This window comes from Schistocerca nitens, chromosome 6, assembly GCF_023898315.1.
Source record: "Schistocerca nitens isolate TAMUIC-IGC-003100 chromosome 6, iqSchNite1.1, whole genome shotgun sequence".
Classification (NCBI taxonomy): Eukaryota; Metazoa; Arthropoda; class Insecta; order Orthoptera; family Acrididae; genus Schistocerca; species Schistocerca nitens.
The window spans coordinates 50,341,546-50,365,104 of NC_064619.1; the positions used below are offsets into that span (position 1 = coordinate 50,341,546).

Consider the following 23,559-nt stretch of genomic DNA (forward strand, 5'->3'; position numbering starts at 1 on the left):
GAAGTTTGAAAGATAGCAGTGTTAAATACAGGGAGCAAAAGGTTATCTAAAACATTTACAGAAACCGTACTGCTCTTATATGAGTTGAAGGATATGAAAAGGAGAATTTAGTTAAGAAGGGATTGAGATAGGATTGTTGCCTGTCCCCCCCCCCCCCCCCATGCTATTTAATGTTCATTTTGAGCTACCAAACATAACTTTGAAAAGGGAGTTATTGAAGTTCAGAGATAAGATATAAAACTTAAAAGATTTGCTGGTTATAGAAGAGTGGTTGAACAAAGTAGATAGTGTCTTGAATATAGGTTATAAGATGAACATGGGCACAATTAAAACAAACGTTGTGGAATGTGGTGAGTTTGAATCAGGTGATGCTGTGAGAGAACTAAATTAGGAAATGAAGACACAAGAAGTAGTGAGTTTTGTTATTTAGACAGCAAACTAAATCATGTTGGCGAAGGTAGAGACAATATAAAATACAGACTGACAAAAACCAATGATAGTGTATGTCTGAAAAAGTTAAATATTTAAACGTATAATACAAATGTAAGTTTTAAGAAATCCTTTCTGAGAGTTTTGTCTGAAGTGTAGCCTTGTAAGGAAGTGACACATGGGTGATAACAGCTCAGATGCCCAGAGAGTAGAAGCTTTCAAAAGTTTGATGAGTAGATCAAATAACTAATGAAGAGGTACTGAATGAACTGGGGTGAAAAGAAGTTTGACCGAAAGGGGATAGGTCAATAGGACATATACTGAGGCATTAACAAGTAGCCAGTTTGGCAGTACAGGGAAAGAGGAGAGGAGGGTGGGTAAATGTACAAATTGTAGAGACAAAGGCTTTAATACAGTAAGCATGTTCAGTAGATGTAGGTTACAATAGTTATGCAGAGATAAAAGAAGCTTGTCCAGGATGGAGCTGCATCAAACCAGTCACACACAGAAGGCAACAACAACAAAGTTTGTAAGGTCAATGGAAATTTGTAGCTGAAATTCTGAATTACCTATTTTATTGAAGGTCAAGCTAGAGAGAATCATCAGGGTGGTAGAGCAATGCTTGGGTCACAGGGATGACACCAAAATCTTCTGCATAAATACTCCTTCTTATTATTTGGAATAAATTTGTGTATAGTCAAATATTTGTTAAGTGGTAATCCATGTTTTCTGCTGGTTATTGCCTATGTTTTAAATTGTCCTCAAGTACATTGCCCTTGTACAAACCCTCTATATACTCCTTCCACCTTTCTGCCTTCCCTTCTTTGCTTAGAACTGGGTTGCCATCTGAGCTTTTGATATTCATACAAGTGGTTCTCTTCTCTCCTAAGGTCTCTTTAATTTTCCTGTAGGCAGTATCTATCTTACCCCTAGTGAGACAAGCCTCTACATCCTTACATTTGTCCTCTAGCCATCCCTGCTTAGCCATTTTGCACTTCCTGTCGATCTCATTTTTGAGACAATATTAAATTGTAAGACATTTCCAGGGGCAGATGTGGATTCTGACCACAATCTATTGGTTATGAACTGCAGATTGAAACTGAAGAAACTGCAAAAAGGTGGGAATTTAAGGAAATGGGACCTGGATAAACTGAAAGAACCAGAGGTTGTAGAGAGTTTCAGGGAGAGCATAAGGGAACAATTGACAGGAATGGGGGAAAGAAATACAGTAGAAGAAGAATGGGTAGCTCTGAGGGATGAAGTAGTGAAGGCAGCAGAGGATCAAGTAGGTAAAAAGACGAGGGCTAATAGAAATCCTTGGGTAACAGAAGAAATATTGAATTTAATTGATGAAAGGAGAAAATATAAAAATGCAGTAAATCAAGCAGGCAAAAAGGAATACAAACGTCTCAAAAATGAGATCGACAGGAAGTGCAAAATGGCTAAGCAGGGATGGCTAGAGGACAAATGTAAGGATGTAGAGGCTTGTCTCACTAGGGGTAAGATAGATACAGGAAAATTAAAGAGACCTTTGGAGAGAAGAGAACCACTTGTATGAATATCAAGAGCTCAGATGGCAACCCAGTTCTAAGCAAAGAAGGGAAGGCAGAAAGGTGGAAGGAGTATATAGAGGGTTTATACAAGGGCGACGTACTTGAGGACAATATTATGGAAATGGAAGAGGATGTAGATGAAGATGAAATGGGAGATAAGATACTGCGTAAAGAGTTTGACAGAGCACTGAAAGACCTGAGTCGAAACAAGGCCCCGGGAGTAGACAACATTCCATTAGAACTACTGATGGCCTTGGGAGAGCCAGTCATGACAGAACTCTACCATCTGGTGAGCAAGATGTATGCGACAGGCGAAATACCCACAGACTTCAAGAAGAATATAATAATTCCAATCCCAAAGAAAGCAGGTGTTGACAGATATGAAAATTACCGAACTATCAGTTTAATAAGTCACAGCTGCAAAATACTAACGCGAATTCTTTACAGACGAATGGAAAAACTGGTAGAAGCGGACCTCGGGGAAGATCAGTTTGGATTCCGTAGAAATGTTGGAACACGTGAGGCAATACTAACCTTACGACTTATCTTAGAAGAAAGATTAAGAAAAGGCAAACCTACGTTTCTAGCTTTTGTAGCCTTAGAGAAAGCTTTTGACAATGTTAACTGGAATACTCTATTTCAAATTCTGAAGGTGGCAGGGGTAAAATACAGGGAGCGAAAGGCTATTTACAATTTGTACGGAAACCAGATGGCAGTTATAAGAGTCGAGGGGCATGAAAGGGAAGCAGTATTTGGGAAAGGAGTGAGACAGGATTGTAGCCTCTCCCCGATGTTATTCAATCTGTATATTGAGCAAGCAGTAAAGGAAACAAAAGAAAAATTCGGAGTAGGTATTAAAATTCATGGAGAAGAAGTAAAAACTTTGAGGTTCGCCGATGACATTGTAATTCTGTCAGAGACAGCAAAGGACTTGGAAGAACAGTTGAACGGAATGGACAGTGTCTTGAAAGGAGGATATAAGATGAACATCAACAAAAGCAAAACGAGGATAATGGGATGTAGTCAAATTAAATCGGGTGATGCTGAGGGGATTAGATTAGGAAATGAGACACTTAAAGTAGTAAAGGAGTTTTGCTATTTAGGGAGCAAAATAACTGATGATGGTCGAAGTAGAGAGGATATAAAATGTAGACTGGCAATGGCAAGGAAATCGTTTCTGAAGAAGAGAAATTTGGTAACATCGAGTATAGATTTAAGTGTCAGGAAGTCATTTCTGAAAGTATTTGTATGGAGTGTAGCCATGTATGGAAGTGAAACATGGACGATAACCAGTTTGGACAAGAAGAGAATAGAAGCTTTCGAAATGTGGTGCTACAGAAGAATGCTGAAGATAAGGTGGGTAGATCACGTAACTAATGAGGAGGTATTGAATAGGATTGGGGAGAAGAGAAGTTTGTGGCACAGCTTGACTAGAAGAAGGGATCGGTTGGTAGGACATGTTTTGAGGCATCAAGGGATCACAAATTTAGCATTTGAGGGCAGCCTGGAGGGTAAAAATCGTAGAGGGAGACCAAGAGATGAATACACTAAGCAGATTCAGAAGGATGTAGGTTGCAGTAGGTACTGGGAGATGAAGAAGCTTGCACAGGATAGAGTAGCATGGAGAGCTGCATCAAACCAGTCTCAGGACTGAAGACCACAACAACAACAACAATTGCCTATGTTTTCACATATTTTAACAATATAGTTGGATAACACAGTGCAAGCTGGAAAGTAGTGCAACTAGAGGGACAAGTACTTGTGTTGATGAGTAATCATATTGCTTTACTTTAATTGTACACATATAAAGTGCAAAAGTAAGATACATACATGAGGGATTGCCAAAAACTAAGAACTCCGAATTTTTTATGTGAAGACTCTTAAAACTTTTTAAATGAAACAAATTTTATTAACATTCTACATCTATAGTCTCCATGTATACTTATTTATTTCTCAACATAGTCACCCTGGACATGAACCCATTTGTCCCAAGGTGACACCTATTTGTTGATACCATCACTGTAGAATGTTTGACTTTGTTGACAGAGCCACAGACTCAACTCTGATTGCACCGCTTCATTAGTATCAAAGTGAAATCCTCAGAGGTGTTCTTTAAGTTTTGGAAATCAAATGGGATTAAAGGGACTGTATGGAGGATAACCGATGACAGTGAACCCGAGGTGTTGGATTGTTGCAGATGTCACTGTGCTCGTATGTTGTCTGGCATTGTCATGCTGAAGGAGAGGGTACTCACTGTGTGGATGAACTCTTTGAATTCGAAACTTGATTATAGCATGCTGTTCCTCACACACTGACATAGTTACGTTACACACAGCCATGTTAAACACTACAAATTTGGGGCCATCTAGTGGCTGCAAATATGTAGATGTAAAGCATAAAGATGTAGAATGTTAATGACATTTGTTTTGCTTAAAAAGCTTTAAGAGTTTTCATATGAAAAATTTGGAGGCATTAATTTTCATCATGCTCTTGTAAATTGGTACCCTAAGGACACAGGAAGAATTTGAGTAAAGGCATACAGTGTTTTTAGATTTTATTTTACCTTACCTAGTTAAAGTTTCGCTATTTGGGCAGCAAAATAACTGATGATGGCCAAAGTAGAGAGGACATAAAATGTAAACTGGCAATAGGAAGGGACGTGTTTCTGAAGAAGAGAAATTTGTTAGCATTGAATATAGATTTTAAGTGTTGAGAAGTCTTTTCTGAAAGTTTTTGTATGGAGTGTAACCATGTATGAAAGTGAAACATGGACGATACACAGTTCAGACATGAAGAGAACAGAAGCTTGTGAAGTGTGGTGTTACAGAAGAATACTTACAATTAGATGGGTATATCACAAAGTAATGAGGAGCTACTGAACAGAATTGGAGAGAAAAGAAATTTGTGGCACAACCTGACTAGAAGAAGGGATTGGTTGATAGGACACATTCTGACACGCAACCTTCGACACCCCACATATTATTTACAGTGCAACCACAATATTGGCTGTTAATGGAAACAGGGGTAGGATTGGAGGTATCCAATTGTGAGCACAGGGTGGGCTACAGAATGTAGTCGGACAGCTTAGTCGACGAGTAACTCAAAACAGTGGTACAGTGCTAGTGGTGTTGGTAGAAAGCAGATCAGTGGTGACAATAAAGAAAGAAAACATTGCACTATATTTACAACAACAGTTGCCAAAGTTGACATTTAGTCAGAAAGGAACACAAGGAATTTCGCTGAGTGAGAAAGAAATGGCAGATGAAATATTAGGATTTCCGCAAGATGAGTCAGTGGAATGCGTGGTGTCATATATGGTCAACTGTGCAGACAGTGTACATAAGGAGTACAACGGCAAAGTTACATTCTTAACAAGTGAAAGTGATATTGAAACAGGTAGCGAGCCACATATGAGGGGAAGTCAAAAAGTAAATGGACTTTTGAGAAACGGAATATTTATTCTAATGATATAAAACTGAAACATACATTAGTTTCCTACATCACCTCCCTGCACTTCAATACCCTCTGTCTAGTATTTCACAAGTTTTTTGATTTTGTCAGAAAAAAAGTTTTTTGGCTGCTCCTGTAACTAGTTTTGCACTGCATCAGTGGCTTCAGCATCGGTTGAAAATCTTCTTCCCCTGAGTGCTTACTTCAATTATCCAAACTTATGGAAATCTCTTGGAGCCATGTCTGGACTATATGGCAGGTGTTCTAACAGTTCTAACAGTTCGAGCCCAACTAAATTATTGTTTCGGCTATCCATTTGGTAGAATGTGCCTGAGCTTTATTTTGCTGCAGGATGACACCTTTTCACAGTTTTCCGTGATGTTTGGATCTGATTGCAGGGGTTCCAGTTTAGTTCGGAACACATCACAGTAGTTCTGACTGTTCGCAGTTTCTCTTTGTGGGTGAAACGAATGACTACCACACCTTTCATGTCCCAGAATAGTGTTAGCATGATCTTACCAGCTGATGGTTGACGTTTAAAATTCTTAATTTACAGTGATGATGAGTATTTCCAAACCATCATCATCATCATCATCATCGTCATCATCATCATCATAAATCGTAAAGTAAGTCTGCTTGGCCAGTTTGTGATGATGATGTACCCATGTTTTGTTTACAATAATGATATGCTGTAAAAATCCATCTTCTTTGTGATGATAATGGGCCAAATGTGTATGAGAGATGTCCATCCTTAGCACCCTATGCTGCACTGACAATTTTTTTGGTACCCACCTTGCAAACATGTCCGAAAATTTAGCCTGTCGTGTTAGATGATTACACTGAACCATGACAGGTCATGTAAAATATTGGCAATTTTTCCCAAGTGATCCGTTTGTTTTCCATCACCATATCCTCAACAACTTCCAAATTGTCCTCAGTTGTTGTTGTTGATGGCCTCCCTGATCTTTCCTCATCACATTGAGTACTGACTAAGCAGTTTTAAGGAGCAATAAAAAGTAAATCTGAATGTATAGAGAAAAAATGGTTTTTATTTTCTAAATTAGTACAATATACCGTTTTACATTCATTTAGTTTTGAAAATAATGTCCTCAAGAAAGCGGCTGTTAGCATCAATACATTGTTGTAGATGATCCCTGAAGTTATGAGCAGCTCTTGCACACATATTGCGAGGTATGACATTCACTTTGTCAATAAACTGCTCTTTTAACTCTGGTAGGGTGTGAGGGTGGGTAGTCCATGTTCTTCATCAATCTTGTCCATTCTGGGTTGCAGAAAATTTTGCAACATTGAAATGTAACATGTGGAATTCAGTGTCACAGTCACTGCTTCTTCCTCAAAAAAAGTAAGGGCCTACCACGCCAAATTGTGATATGGCACATCACACTGTCACTTTAGGAGAATGTTGCAGTCTTTCATGAATAATTCAGGGGTTATTTTCAGTCCAATAGTGCCCACTAAGATGAAAATGTGCCTCGTCACTACTGAAGAAAGCTGCATTCAGAGGGATCTGAGCAAAGCATATGCTCACACAGATTTTGACGGTTGGCATAGTCTACTGGGCATAATTCTTGAGCAGCCGTTATTCTGAAAGGATGGAACTTCAAATCCCATTGCGGAATCCTTCTCAAACTACAGTCTCAAATCCCCAACGTTGCGGCGATTGTTAAACTGCTGTTCTCACCTGCTGCATATTTTCTGGCATTCTGATGAATCTATGTCAGCCATGTGTATCTATTCTTAGTGTACTACAAATTTCCTCCAATTGCCGAACCCAGGACTGAATTGTGTTTGCGTTAGGAATGGTATTGTTCTGTGGAATGAGTTTACTATCTATCTAAACGCCTAGAAATTTGAACTGTTCAGTTTCACTAATCATATGCCCATTCTACGAAATTAAAACATCAGGTTTTGTTGAAATATGTGTTAGAAACTGTAAAAACTGAGTCTTACTGAGATTTAGTATTAGTTTATTTTCTACGAGCCATGAAGTTATGTCATGAGCTGCACTATTTGAAACCACGCCAATGTTGCACACAACATCCTTTACTACCAAGCTAGTGTCATCAGCAAACAATATTTTAGGGTTACTCGTAATATTAGAGGGCATATCATTTATATAAATAAGGGACAAGAGCGGCACCAACACTGATCCCTGGAGCGCCCACCACTTGACTGTACCCCACTCACCCACCACTTGACTGTACTGTTAAAATTCGCACATCATGGTCTGAAAGACCATTCACCATTTTACTAACAGGATGCCCATCTAGTAATGAAGAAACTGATATTTGGTTACACTACAGTATGGCTATATACTGAACTGTTGAAAGTGACTGGCACTGTCTGTTTCAATTTAAGCTATAAGGCTTTCTGCTAACAGTCAAACACACATTACTTTTTTTTATTTTTCTGGAAACCCATCATGAATTAGTCACTACATCTTGTCCTGAAATCTTGGTAGTTAATTTGCAATTCTTTCTTGTAGAATTTACAACTTAGATGTGTACATAGACATGCATACATACTTTGATTTTTCTTCCGCTTGAACATATAAATATACATACATAGGCTTTCTTTATTAATACAATTAAAACTTCCTCAAAACACAATATGTACAATACATAATCAAATCTTCTCCCTCCTTCATCTGCAGTTTTGTGGATTGGATGCTGAAGCATCAGGGCTAGGAAAAATTTCATGCGGGGGTTACACTTTTTGTGAGATTTTACCATGAGCACAATCCAAACACACATGATTGTAACACTTCTATTCTTGTAACTTCCTGAGGATGCTGCATTTGATATAAGAATCACATCTGTTGTTGGGGGGGGGGGGGTAATAACATGTAGAGAGAAATGCATGTTCTCCAATTTAATATCTCAACCTCTACCACCCTAAATTACTTTCCAAGTCGTGCATAAACTGCTCTGTCCCTCCTGTTTGTTCCTGCTGCTTGTTGCTGTTGCCAGGGTTAGGCAAATGTAGGTAAAGTGACTGGGGATTGGTCTGTCTCTGAGGACTGATCAATGCCTTATTGAGTTAAGAAGACTGAGGACAGGATCTACTAATAGCTTACACATCCAGAGCATTGAGTCACACCAAGAAAAGATATAGTATGATTGAGTGAGAGCGCTTAGCCACAGTGTGGGCAGTGAAGCACTACCGACCTTGCAGGTTTGGAAAAAATTAATTGTATGTACTGATCACAAGCCCTAGAAATGGTCAGTTCAGTGACCCATCATCAAGCATAATAAACTGGCAGAACATGATTTTTGACATTATATACTAAAAGGGATCACAAAACACAGTAGCAGATGGGCTGCCACACATACCAGAAAACCCAGCTGCAGTCATTATGGGTGTGGAGGAGGCTGACGAAGAAGACTGGGATGACTAGCTATCAGCGATTAGTAAAGAAGAGAAACTAACTATTTTGAAGCTGTTTCACAATTCACCCATTAGTGGACACCAAGGTATCAGCCACACATGAGCATTTTAAAAGGTATAGATCATAGAAAGGTATGAAGAAAAACATGAAAGACTATGTTTGAAGTTGTGAGAGTTGCGAGAAGAACAGAATTACGTGGAATAAGATGAAGATGGCCATAGTGCTGACTGCTGTGACAATTGTCACAACTTCAAGTGTACTCTTTTATGTTTTTCTTTAGTCCTTCCTATGATCTAAATCTTTTAAGACACTCGTGTGCAGCTCATTCCTTGTTGTCCACTAATGGGTGAATTGTGAAATTTCTTCAAAATTTTCTCTTCTTCACTAATCAATAGTTGCTGGTTGTCTCTTCTTTTTCGTCGACCTCCTCCACACTCATAACAACTGCAACTGGATCTTCTGATATGTGTGACAATCCATCTGCTACTGTTGTGTACACTGTTATGAACTTCTTATTTGTTAATTGGAGCACTACATTTGGTCCTCGGATCTTTACAACATGAAAAGGCCTTCTCCATGGGCTTGGTAACTTCTAACACTTCCATCATGTAATAATACTCTGTTTCCTGCCCTAAATTCTTTGGGTTTTGTGTACAATCATAGTAACTCTCATTCTTTTCCTTGCATTTCTAATTAAAACTGTTTGCCATCTGATGCATGTGGCACATCCTCTCCTTTAGTTCTGTCATGTAATCACCATAATTGTATTGTACAGTGAACGGATCCATCTGTAGTATCCCAAGTATAGTATATACTCTCCTGAAAAATAGCCTGAATGGGATGACCGCCATCGAAGAACATGTGGTATTGTAGACAAAGACACCCGTTCGTCCCAGTTTTCCTGCTTCATTCCCACTAAATGATGTAGACACTGGTAGCATTTGATGCATTCTTCAAAGTACTCTGTTTTTATGTGGATGGTATCCACAAGATTGAATCTCCTCAATGTTTAGAAAATGAATCTCTCTCTTTTGTATGTCACTTAGGAAATTTGTCCCATGGTTGCTTGCTAATACTGATGATTTACTATAATTGCAGATTATTTTCTGTACGTAGACTTCTGGTGGTATTGTGTGTGGTCATCCTGCAACATTAGGATGTATCCCTAACATTAGGATGTATCCCTGTATCAGTTATGTGAAGTGGACTAACCACATGTTTTGTGATCCCTTTTCATATATAACCTCAAAACCATATTCTGCCAGCTTAATTCAGAATTTCATTATTCTTGATAATGGATCACTTACATGCGCCAACTGTTTCAACGGTTTGAGATCAGTACATATGATAATTTGCATACATGCAAGATTGATAATGCTTCACTGTCGACACTGTGGCTAAGAGTGCTCACTCAATTGTACAATACCTTTTCTTGGTGTGACACAATGTTCTGGATGCGTAAGCTACTAGTAAACCCTGTCCTAAGTATCGTTGACTCAGCAAGGGCACTGATCACTTCCTTGCTGGCATCTGTTGCGATTATGAAATGCTTCATAAAATCAGGATACTGTGAGATTGAGGGACTGACTGATTTTCTTAGAAAACTACTTCCTGCTGTGTAGACCACTCGTAGTTTGCTCTCTTCTTCAGTAATTCATGTGATGTTGTGTGGCTGAAGTCCTTGACATGCCACCGATAAAATGACACTATCCCTAAGAATCTCTTCAACCGTTTTGTAGTACTGGGTCTTGGGTATTCTTTTATCACTCTTTCCTTCTGTGGGTCAGACTTTACTCTTTTTGTCACAAGTATGTGCCCCATACTTGCTTCTGCAGGAACTCACACTTGTCAAATTGCAATTTTAGGTTGTGCAATTGGAACCTCTCAAAAGCCTCTCCTGTACTCATAATGCTTTTCTGGAGTAGGGAAGGCTGTTTTCTCTGTATCATTCTCATTCAAGAGTATCTGTAGTCTAGGAGTATTTGGCTTTTCCTAGGCTAACTAAAATCTCTTTAGTATGGGGTAGTGGAAATGCAGTGCTAATGCAGTTGTCATTTGAACCATCCATCTTCATGGGAGTTGTCAGTAATGGCAAATTCCACCTTTTTGTGCTTGGCTGTAACAGTATCTTCCCTTACCATTGCATCTGTCTCATTTTGGAGGGCTTCCTTTTGCACCTCTGGTAGTGGATACGGTTGGATATTTACCACTTTTCCTTGTGCCTCTGGTTCCTACTTAATTTCATGCTTAACTGTCTCGGTGTATGTTAATCTTATTTCCGAGCAAGTGAAATACATTTTGTGTAATACATAGTTCAGTAATAAAAGTCCTTTCTTCTTTATTTAAGTGGTCCATTCTAACCATCTCCTTTAATCTGGTAATTTCTCTCTTGGTCCACTGAAACCACACTAAATATGTGACATTCCTTGACTTCTCCCTTGGCAGATACAGCACCTGTCTTCAGTTTTTGCCATTTCAATATAACATCTTGTGTGGTGTTCAAAATACTCGTGATGCAAGTGCCTCTGCATGCTCACCAGTGCTGCAGACAAATACACACCTGTTTGCAACTGCTGCTTCTCCATTATTCCTTCATCAGATCTGTGGTATGCACCTTAAAATTTAAAATCTTTTCCTCTTGTGGTCCTTTTCGTGTAAAGCCACACAGTTACTCTTTCCTTTACATCAGCTTGGTTCCCTTAGATGTGGTGCCCTGTTGCTTCTTCTGATTCCTTCCTCCGGAGATCCCTCTTCTCTCTAAGATCTATTTTCAATTCCACCTCGTCACTCCTTGTGACTGATGTTTCCTGTATTGCATTTGCCCTTGCAGCCTGTTTCTCTCACCTGCCCAATGTTTGTTCCATGGGACAATGTTCATGCTTCCTGTATTGCATTTGCCCTTGCAGCCTGTTTCTCTCACCTGCCCAATGTTTGTTCCATGGGACAATGTTCCTCTCATTGTGGTTCTCCTGGTCTGCAAGATTCAACAGTTTGGCTCTTGTTGTCTAGAATTGCACTGTTCTTGTTATGGTGTAAAGTCAAGTGCCAGCATGCCAGTCGGGAACAGTGAACATAGAGGGCTGTGAAAATACATCAGCCAATTGTACGCTGACTGACCCCTCTCCAGGACGACAAAGCGGCAGCAGTGGCCTCATGTGAAGAGGACATAGGTGCCGCGGCCCAGTTGAACAGAAGCATCAAGATTAAGCACTTCAAGACCAGCGACTTAGGAATTGCATACACTGAAGAAGCTTGTTTATTTTGCGTGTTGCCATTTGATTGCGACACTTCTGTGTAATAGTCAAAATTAAGTATTGTATTTTCCAATTTTGTAATAAAACTCATTAATAAGATTTGTTTGAATGTTGTCTAGCAATCCGAGAGAGCAAGTTTCCTAGACACCCCATATTTGATGACTAGGTAGGATTTAATAGGTCTACCTTGGTCTATGATTACTGTTAAACTAACTGAAGTCTTTGCCTAAGATTCCTTCATAAGGGACATCTAACTTGTCCCGTACTATATGAAACTTGCATTCCACACACATATTGTCATTTATTATCAGTTTTAACATTGGGGCTAGACATGTTTCTGTTGTTTCTTTCACGATCCTTTAAATTTTATTCTTTCAGTGGTGTTACTGCCCATTGTACTGCACATTGCTGACTCCTTTATTATGCTAATCTGAGCAGCACTATCTACTATAAAACTTTTGGTTCCCACACATCCCTGTGCACTTGTTATGTTTGTAAAGACATTCTTGCCCTTGCCAAACTACTGAGCACAACTTCGCGGCACAGATCGACCACCAACACATGCCTTTCTTTCGTTTCCGAGTCCTCATACTTGGTAACCAAGCATTGGCATTATGCTATTTAGCTTAGTGCCCTGGTTCTTTGCAAACATATCACAAGACTTGCCTTATCAGTTAGCTCAGCTTGTCCTTGAAGATTGAATCAGCAACACACAGTCAGTTGTATGTTTCCATTTTCCCAGTGATGACCTCTGCATAGTGTGTCATCTATAATTCGCGGCAGTGGTGGACTGAGTGTCGGTTTCTCTGTTGTCCTACAACTCAGCTGCACAGCGTCCGTTTGCCTGATGTGTCTTTCCAAAGTGCAGCTCCTTACATGACAGCATCCTCTCTTTCATTTAAAGCAGTAATCCCTCGGGTGACTTGGTCCGCCAAACTTTTCCTTACAAGAGGCCACTGGGGCTTCTTCTGTTAATGCTAGGTCCACCACTTGGACTAATCCACCCCTCTTGCTCTCAAAACTCTTTTAATCCTTTCATATTCAGTTCCCTGTGTGAATACCGATGCCAGCTTCCAAACTGGAGCTTGGCTCGCCAGAATGTCTGATACCATCATTATTGTCCAGATGGCTTCCTGGGGTTGGTGCTGCAATGTGCCAATGCGACTTGCCTATTCTTCCATACTTTCAGCCCTATTCTGTGTACTAGACAATAATAGACCTGCATGGTAAACCAAAATTCGTTTTGACTTGTGGTTCTCCAATAGAATTCCCTTCACATTTGCCCATGTTGTGGTCAAATCGCATACAAGTAGCTTACTTTGTGCTGGTCTCCCAATCCTAGTTTTAACAAATTTTAATAGCACACTATGACTGAGGTTCAATGTTAGCTGAAGTGCTGAGTCACAATTGTCTATGAACTCAATACAATTAGCTTAAATGCTTCAGATAAGACTATTTGCTGGTTGGGGCTTCACTACCCTACAGGTTCATATTACGGCATTCTCATGTCCTTTCTCAAAACCATAGACCTAGTTCCCATGGTACATTGACATTCCCTCACCATGTTTGTTGGTCAGGTGAACAGCACACTGTTGGTTTTTCATGGAAGCGTAATGTTGGAACTCGGTGTTGTCAGCACACACATGCCGCTGACTCAGGTGTTGGTGGCGTGATCTCAGCTAGTGTTCTGCTGCAAAGGCAGCCACTGTAGGTTTATAGGATTGTTGAGGACTGTAATACTCTAGTGTGTAACAGAACATTTACAGTTAATTTGGTTAGCATTGAAATAAGTTAAAAAACTATCCATATGGGATAGAAATATTATTTGCAATACAATAGATTCCATAGATGCTCCACAGAATTTCCACTTCATGGAAATTGTCCCACATACAGAAGTCTTGTTTCTCGTGTTGCATCGTGCCTCCCCATAAATTTCATGCATGTCAGCTAACTCCATTAGAGTGTTACCAGTAAATCCCCGATTCTTTAAATCTTGAAAGAATTGATCTCTCATGTGTAAAAGAACTTCAAACGTCTGATTAGTTTTTGGATGATTTAATGTGTTAAATATGTGACATTAAGCATGCAAGAGAAAAAAGTTTAGAAAAGATTTGAAATTACGAGGGTTGCCCAGAAGGTGATATATTTTTTTTTCCAGCCAAAGACAATGCTACGAATGCGAAACGTTACGTGTGTATTATTTGAAGTCTCCCGAGTGGCGTGCCAAGTTTCCGTCACTTCTGACAGATAGCGTAGCTGCAGGACAGTTTCAAAATGGCATCCGTAGGTGATCTATGTTACAAGCAATGTGCTGTAAATGAATTTCTCACTGCAGAGAATGAAACTGTGAGGAATATTCACAAACACTTGTGCAAAGTCTAAGGAGCATCTGCTGTCGACAGAAGTACAGTTTGCTGCTGGGTGGAGGGTGCGGCCATCAGAAGGTGATTTGGCAGAGCTCCATGATTTGCAGTGGTCGGGGAGACCATCCATGGCTGTCACACCTGACATATTGCAGCAGCCCTGACCTAGCCCCCTCAGACTTCCACTTGTTTGGGCCATTAAAGGATGCTTTTTGTGGAAGACATTTTGTGGATGATGAGGAGGTGATTCACACAGGGAAGCACTGGCTGCACCACCAGGACAAGGATTAGTACTGACAGTATATACACGCCCTTGTTTCGCGCAGGAGGAAGGCCATTGAACGGGATGGAGATTACATGGAAAAATAGGATGTGTAGATAAAACATCATTTTTCATTGTGTGTAATTCTCATAATATTCAGTAAAGAATTGTTGAAGAAAAAAATTTGGTGCATTATGTTATGGGCAAACCTCATATGTTTAAAGTTTATTGGAAGTCGCTAAGTACTCTATTTATCAAATACTGAATGAGTAGAATCTGGGTAATTTGAAGCAAAAGCTAGTTTTACACACATCTCAATGTTTACAATGTCGTAACTCCTGAACTGTGTGTCGTACAATTATACAATTTTGCAGGAATGTTCAGTAGTGTAATGTGGATACTGTTTGAAAAATGTGTTGCAAATAATGTTAGTAGTAAAGAAGTAATAAATTAAACATCATGCCTGAAGTGGCAGTTTTACCGACTGAACAGCAAAAATGTAGTAAGCAAAAAACTTTTTTCTGTTTTCATCATCTTGTGAGGATGTCAAGGAGAAAATGTTTCGTAAAGGGTTGATATTATGTGTAAAGTGTGTTGCAGGTAATTAAGAGCTCTCATTCTCAAATAATAGAAGAATAAAATCAGGATATTTCTGCGCAGTGAGTTATGCGGCCTCGAGACGCGTACTTGTCTCATTGTGTTAAACCATTTACATAACATTATACCTCTTAATGAGAAGATTATCACATCATTTAAAGTTTGATCAATAATTATGTGAAATACTTGACGCATTAATCTGCTGCTGTGTACAGCACATCGTGCTAATCAGTTTCCTTGTACAATTGCTGAATTTTTTTTTTCAGGCTCTTCCCAATGAGTACCACACATATCAACATCTTTCTGTAAAAGTTCTACGACTGAAGTAATGATTTGAGACAAAAAACAACTTGAATTTTTCATTCTCTTTTTCAAGGTGAAAGGTCTGAAGGATGGTGTGGGCATTATCAGTCAGCAACAAAACATTTCCATGTAGAAGATTATACTTTACAACTATGGGAATAACTGCAGTCTCACAAAATTCCATAAAAATTTGAATTTCCAACTGCAGTACTTTCAGTTAACCAGTGATTCAGTTGATCAGTATTCAGATAGTTAGTGCTTACTGTAATTAAGTAAAATTACTACAAAGAAAACCAATTGAATACAAAATGCAATATTTACTTATTTTATGCCCAACAAACACACAAAAATATCGTTCAATCCTAAAAAATGAGTTACATACTGTCATTATTGGTTATACCTGCACTACATAGTAACTGGAAAAGAAGAGGAGCTACTAGTTGATACCTGCCAGGATTAAAATATTTCACGGTTCTTTATATTACAAATAATGCCAGTTTATTTCAGTTTTTGAAAATGGTATAATAGTAACAAATACAACATTGCAATTTCTAGGCCCATTTTATTTCTCTTCGTTGCCATCAATGTGCATTTAACTGCATTCAGTACAGCTTATTCCTACTGATGCAAAATTAATGACACAGCTAAAATGTAGTGAATGAATTTTCTTGTGTTGTTTACTGTTGCTGTTTACCGTGAGTAGAATGCCACACCTCCATTTATCAGTCGGCCTATTGGCCCATCCCGCAAGTCATCTGAGTCTCCAGCTGTCTGCAGACTGAGTGCCACTGGGTTGTGATCTCAGATGTGTGCTTATATTCTCAAGACTATCATTGGGCTTATTTTAGGAGAAATGTCTCAAGAAGTTGTTGTTCGTCGAAATACGCACTCTTTTAACAGACCCATGAATAAGAAAGACATAAAGCTATATGCTGTTTCAAGAGAAATATACATTGGGCTGCTTTTCATTGCCAACATTTTTCTCCACGTTAGTTAATAATTATATTGATGTTAAGAAAGAGCTGATAGAAAATGGCTCATGGATTTGTGAAATTGTTGCAGATCAAATGGTTAGGTTATCACATTTCTTAACAATGAGAAGTTGCAGAGTTAGCTCTATAATTTTAAATGTTCATGTTGTAACAAATTTGACTGTGGATAGTAAGGAGCTGGCTCTAGAAGAGCTGAAAAGACAAATATCTGTGTGTATTCTAGTGTGACATCAGCTTAATGGAACATTACATTATATTTATTTATTTATTTATTTATTTATTGTTCCGTGGGACCAAATTAAGGAGAAATCTCCATGGTCATGGAACGAGTCAATACATGAAATTATAACACGATATTAGAAACAGATAAAATGAAATATAGAAAAAAAAAACATATTCAGGTGACAAGTCATAAGTTTAAATGAAGACAATCAAAAATGTAACACTGGAATTTGCTTAATTTTTTAGCTCTTCCAGGAGCTCCTCGACAGAATAGAAGGAGTGAGCCATGAGGAAACTCTTCAGTTTAGACTTAAAAGAGTTTGGGTTACTGCTAAGATTTTTGAGTTCTTGTGGTAGCTTATTGAAAATGGATGCAGCAGAATACTGCACTCCTTTCTGCACAAGAGTCAAGGAACTGCATTCTACACGCAGATTTGATTTCTGCCTAGTATTAACTGAGTGAAAGCTGCTAACTCTTGGGAATAGGCTAATATTGCTAACAACAAACGACATTAAAGAAAATATATACTGTGAGGGCAATGTCAGAATTCCCAGATTTTTGAATAGGGGTCGACAAGAGGTTCTCGAACTTACACCACATATAGCTCGAACAGCCCGTTTTTGAGCCAAAAATACCCTTTTTGAATCAGAAGAATTACCCCAAAAAATAATACCATACGACATAAGCGTATGAAAATATGCGAAGTAGACTACTTTTCGTGTTGAAGTGTCACTTATTTCAGATACTGTTCTAATGGTAAATAAAGCAGCATTTAGTTTCTGAACAAGATCCTGAACATGGGCTTTCCACAACAGCTTACTATCTATCCGTACGCCTAGGAACTTGAACTGTTCCGTCTCGCTTATAACATGCCCATTCTGTCTGATTAAAATGTCAGTTCTTGTTGAATTGTGAGTTATAAACTGTAAAAACTGAGTCTTACTGTGATTTAGCATCAAATTATTTTCCACAAGCCACGAACTTATTTCATGAACTAAATTATTTGTTACTGTTTCAATATTACACACAAGATCCTTCACTATCAAGCTGGTGTCATCAGCAAACAGAAATATTTTTGAATCACCTGTAATACTAGAAGGCATATCATTTATATAAATAAGAAACAGCAGTGGCCCCAGCACCGACCCTTGGGGAACGCCCCACTTAACAGTGCCCCATTGGGACTGAACATCACTACCACTCTCAATATTGCGGAGAATTACCCTCTGCTTTCTGTTCTTAAAGTAAGAGGCGAACCAATTGTAAGCTACTCCCCTTACTCCATAATGGTCCAACTTCTGCAGTAATATTTTGTGGTCAACACAGTCAAAAGCCTTCGTTAAATCAAAGAAAACACCTAGCTTTCGCAACCTTTTATTTAATCCGTCGAAAACCTCACAGAGAAAAGAGAATATAGCATTTTCAGTTGTTAAACCATTTCTAAAACCAAACTGAACATTTGACAGCAAATTATGTGAATTTAAATGCTCCAGTAACCTTGTATATACAACCTTCTCGATAACTTTAGCAAACACCGATGGCATAGAAATAGGTCTAAAATTGTCAACATTATCAATGTCTCCCTTTTTATAAAGTGGCTTCACTACCGAGTATTTTAATCGATCAGGAAACCGACCACTCCTAAAGGAAAAGTTACAGATATGGCTAAGTACTGGGCTAACATACATAGAACAATACTTCAGTATTCTGCTAGATACCCCGTCATATCCATGAGAGTTCTTGGTCTTTAGTGATTTAATTATTAACTCAATCTCCCTCTTGTCAGTATCATGGAGGAGCATTTCAGGTAACAGTCTCGGAACACTTTTTTCTAAGAGCGCTATATGATTCCCTGTTGGAATTAGGTTTCTATTTAGTTCACCTGCTATATTCAGAAAGTGATTATTAAATACTGTACATATATGCGACTTATCAGTAACACGGACATTCCCACTACGCACTGATTCTATATCCTCGACCTGTCTCTGCAGACCAGCAACTTCCTTTACGACTGACCATATGGTTTTAATTTTATCCTGAGACTTAGCTATTCTATCTGCATACCACATACTTTTTGCCTTCCTAATAACATTTTTAAGCACCTTACAATACTGTTTGTAATGGGCTGCTGCATTTAGATTTTGACTGTTTCTAACGTTTTGATATAATTGCCACTTTGTTCTACAAGATATTCTTATCCCTCTAGTCAGCCACCCAGGCTGCCTGTTTGAGCTAGTACCCTGTTTTAAACTTTGTAACGGAAAGCAACTTTCAAAGAGCATGAGAAAGGTCTTTAGAAAAGCATTATATTTATCGTTTACTGTCTCAGCTCTATAAACATCTTGCCACTCTTGTTCCTTTATAAGGTTTACAAAGGTCTCTACAGCAACCGGATCAGCTTTCCTGAACAGCTGATGACTATATTTAACACGAGTTGCAGCATAAAAATCTTTTAAAGTTAAAATTTGCGCATCATGATCTGAAAGGCCATTCACCTTTTTTCTAACAGAATGCCCTTCTAGTAATGAGGAATGAACAAAAATGTTGTCTATGGTTGTTCTACTGTTCCCTTGCACTCTCGTTGGAAAGAATACGGTTTGCATAAGTTTATATGAATTAAAGAGGTCTACCAGCATCCTCTTCCTTGCACAATCACTTATACAATTAATATTGAAGTCACCACATATAACTAACTTTTTGTATTTCCTATAAAGTGAACCAAGAACCTCCTCTAGCTTTAGCAAAAATGCTGTGAAATCGGAGTCTGGGGATCTATAAATAACAACAGTTACAAGTTTAACTCCGTTAAATTTAACCACACCTGCACAACATTCAAACACCTTTTCAGTGCAGTACTTTGAAACATCAAACATTACATTATATCCCTCAATCATGCTTGGAAAAGTTAGTGACAGAGCACTGGTTGTAGCAACCATGGTTTAAGTACTTGACTATCATATTCTGTCAAAAATAATGTAGAAGTTCAATGGCAAATAAACCAACAAACACTAAAAAATTGTATATGCTGCACTCTGACAAAAATTAGTAACTGTGTTGACGGTGGTGAGTGGTGGAAAGATGGAAAGCACACAATGTGTGTTGAGATTACATCAGGGAAGGGGGTAAGGGAAGACATGCTCATTGCTCATCTGAAACTGGGTGATGGGGATGGGGGCAGGTGTCTGACATCTAAATGGAGAACATGATACAGGAGTTACTAGGGAAAAATCTGACAAAAAGTACAGGGAAAGGCAGGGTACACAGTTATGGAAAAAATAAGGAAGAATTTAGTTGTACAAGAATGTAGAGTGAGGTAGAACAACATTGGGGAGTGAGGGAGCAAATATGTTGGTATTTGCAATAAAGGAAAGCTGATTTTTCGGGAGGGAATGTGAGTTTTTGATTTGTTAAATGTTGTTTCTGACACTGTTCTAGGTTTCATACCATAAAAAAATTATCTTGATTTATGTGATAGAAATAATGGTATTTCAGGTAGGTGTCAAGAGGTGTAAGAAACCAGAGATCTATGCAGCAAGAAATTGTGCGTATGTTGTGAAGGGCCATGGACAAGAATCTGTGTGCACTGATATCATTGTATCAATGTTAAAGACAGTCTTTATCACTTTCTTTTGGGGGAGGAGGAGGAGGTTTCTTTTGGGGGAGGAGGAGGAGGAGGAAGATGTTTTGTGTGTTTCAGAAAAGGAGGGATGAAGAAGATAGAGATAATTTATGTAATAGTTTGAAGTAACAGATATTGTGTTCTTTGCATTTTACATAAAGTGAGAAATAAATCATGTGAATTAATGAATAACACTTAGGAATTGTTTTCGTACATTTTAGAAATAGCCCTTATCGACATAGTTTTCTTTCAGTTCCAGTATTTTCCTGAAATTTTGGTGCATATTTTACTTATAAAATGATCACACACAGCTTCTTTACATAATCTTTCAAAAACAAAATGTTTCTCTTTATTGCAGTTGTTTTCTGTTCACAAGTTGTTTCTTGCCATGTCAAGTCCTGTGTTTGAGGCAATGTTTTTTGGAGGTATGCCGGAGAAGGATGAGCCTATACCTATACTGGATGTACAACCTGAAGCATTCAAAGCTTTGCTTGAGTACGTATTTTAATTCAGTGTGTAACTACAAAATGTTTTTCTGAAATGAATGATACACAGAAAAAAATTCAAGCTTTTAGCACTTTGATTTTGCTTGTCTCTCACAATTTCATATCTGCCCAGATTGTTTTTTTACTTAAAAATGACAAAAGTAAATACAGTTAGTTACTGTATAAAGGAGACATTTCACTGTGACATGCACATAAGGAAGAGGTGATGGAGTTCGTCTGTCAAACATGTTATTCTTTATGATGGCAATGAAGTGTTGTTTTGCTATCGTAGCTTCAAGAATACCTCTATATATAAAGCTGGTGACCATCTCAACCCAAATGCCCACATTATTTGTGGATTCTCTTGTCAGAGCAGTATTGAAAGGTGTACACTCCTGGAAATTGAAATAAGAACACCGTGAATTCATTGTCCCAGGAAGGGGAAACTTTATTGACACATTCCTGGGGTCAGATACATCACATGAGCACACTGACAGAACCACAGGCACATAGACACAGGCAACAGAGCATGCACAATGTCGGCACTAGTACAGTGTATATCCACCTTTCGCAGCAATGCAGGCTGCTATTCTCCCATGGAGACGATCGTAGAGATGCTGGATGTAGTCCTGTGGAACGGCTTGCCATGCCATTTCCACCTGGCGCCTCAGTTGGACCAGCGTTCGTGCTGGACGTGCAGACCGCGTGAGACGACGCTTCATCCAGTCCCAAATATGCTCAATGGGGGACAGATCCGGAGATCTTGCTGGCCAGGGTAGTTGACTTACACCTTCTAGAGCACGTTGGGTGGCACGGGATACATGCGGACGTGCATTGTCCTGTTGGAACAGAAAGTTCCCTTGCCGGTCTAGGAATGGTAGAACGATGGGTTCGATGACGGTTTGATGTACCGTGCACTATTCAGTGTCCCCTCGACGATCACCAGTGGTGTACGGCCAGTGTAGGAGATCGCTCCCCACACCATGATGCCGGGTGTTGGCCCTGTGTGCCTCGGTCGTATGCAGTCCTGATTGTGGCGCTCACCTGCACGGCGCCAAACACGCATACGACCATCATTGGCACCAAGGCAGAAGCGACTCTCATCGCTGAAGACGACACGTCTCCATTTGTCCCTCCATTCACGCCTGTCGCGACACCACTGGAGGCGGGCTGCACGATGTTGGGGCGTGAGCGGAAGACGGCCTAACGGTGTGCGGGACCGTAGCCCAGCTTCATGGAGATGGTTGCGAATGGTCCTCGCCGATACGCCAGGAGCAACAGTGTCCCTAATTTGCTGGGAAGTGGCGGTGCGGTCCCCTACGGCACTGCGTAGGATCCTACGGTCTTGGTGTGCATCCGTGCGTCGCTGCGGTCCGGTCCCAGGTCGATGGGCACGTGCACCTTCCGCCGACCACTGGCGACAACATCGATGTACTGTGGAGACCTCACGCCCCACGTGTTGAGCAATTCGGCGGTACGTCCACCCGGCCTCCCGCATGCCCACTATACGCCCTCGCTCAAAGTCCGTCACCTGCACATACGGTTCACGTCCACGCTGTCGCGGCATGCTACCAGTGTTAAAGACTGCGATGGAGCTCCGTATGCCACGGCAAACTGGCTGACACTGACGGCGGCGGTGCACAAATGCTGCGCAGCTAGCGCCATCCGACGGCCAACACCGCGGTTCCTGGTGTGTCCGCTGTGCCGTGCGTGTGATCATTGCTTGTACAGCCCTCTCGCAGTGTCCGGAGCAAGTATGGTGGGTCTGACACACCGGTGTCAATGTGTTCTTTTTTCCATTTCCAGGAGTGTATATGTGTTATAATAATAATAATAATAATAATAATAATAATAATAGATAGACCAGTTGGCTCACTGTATTTGAACTCTGGTGCAGGATGTGTACTAGAACCTTCAGGCCATCTTTGAGAATTTGAGAATGCTCTCTCTCTCTCTCTCTCTCTCTCTCTCTCTCTCTCTCTGTGTGTGTGTGTGTGTGTGTGTGTGTGTGTGTGTGTGTGTGTAGAGTAAAGAGTGCTACTCTACTATTGGGGGGATGTATGCAGTACTTTGCAGTTTCCAGATACAGACTGATATAGGAATTCTTTCAGGAGGAAAACCAAGACTACCATTCAGGAGACCAAAGAAAGCACCATTGGCTACTCAGAAGTATAGGAAGCTACTTTCAGCACAGTTTCAAATTAACATTTCTGTATGGTTAGGATAATTCCACCCAAAGCTCTTTTATATTAACATTGTATCATTTATGTTAATGACTGAATCACTACACATACAGAAAAAGAGGTTTTCATTGCTAGAAACAAGGTCTAGCAGATCCACTAAAAATCCAAAGAACATTGAAGAGAAAAGCAATTACAGTTTAAGGCAAATATAAAAAGGGGAGAATAATACAAGACAATCCTAAACCACAACATGTTGAGAAAATTATAAATAGAGCATTCTTGTCACTGCAATAACTACCTTGAGAACAGTCCCCACATGGCGAAAGTCCCCATATTTGCTGTCAGCAAATATTATACATCTATGTATGAGACTTAAGTTTTTGATTGGATACACAGCCAACTGACAAGAAACATTAACAGCAAAAAGTGTCAATATT

General features: G+C 39.5%; 1 protein-coding gene across 1 annotated transcript in view; it reads left to right on the forward strand.

Moving 5' to 3' along the window:
- LOC126262632 (BTB/POZ domain-containing protein 6-like) overlaps positions 1-23,559 on the forward strand; it is an 84,491-nt gene that overhangs the window by 23,377 nt on the left and 37,555 nt on the right. Inside the window, exon 3 of the mRNA XM_049959390.1 lies at positions 20,813-20,949. Within this exon, the coding sequence (XP_049815347.1) occupies positions 20,813-20,949 (137 nt within the window). The remainder of the gene's footprint in view (positions 1-20,812; positions 20,950-23,559) is intronic.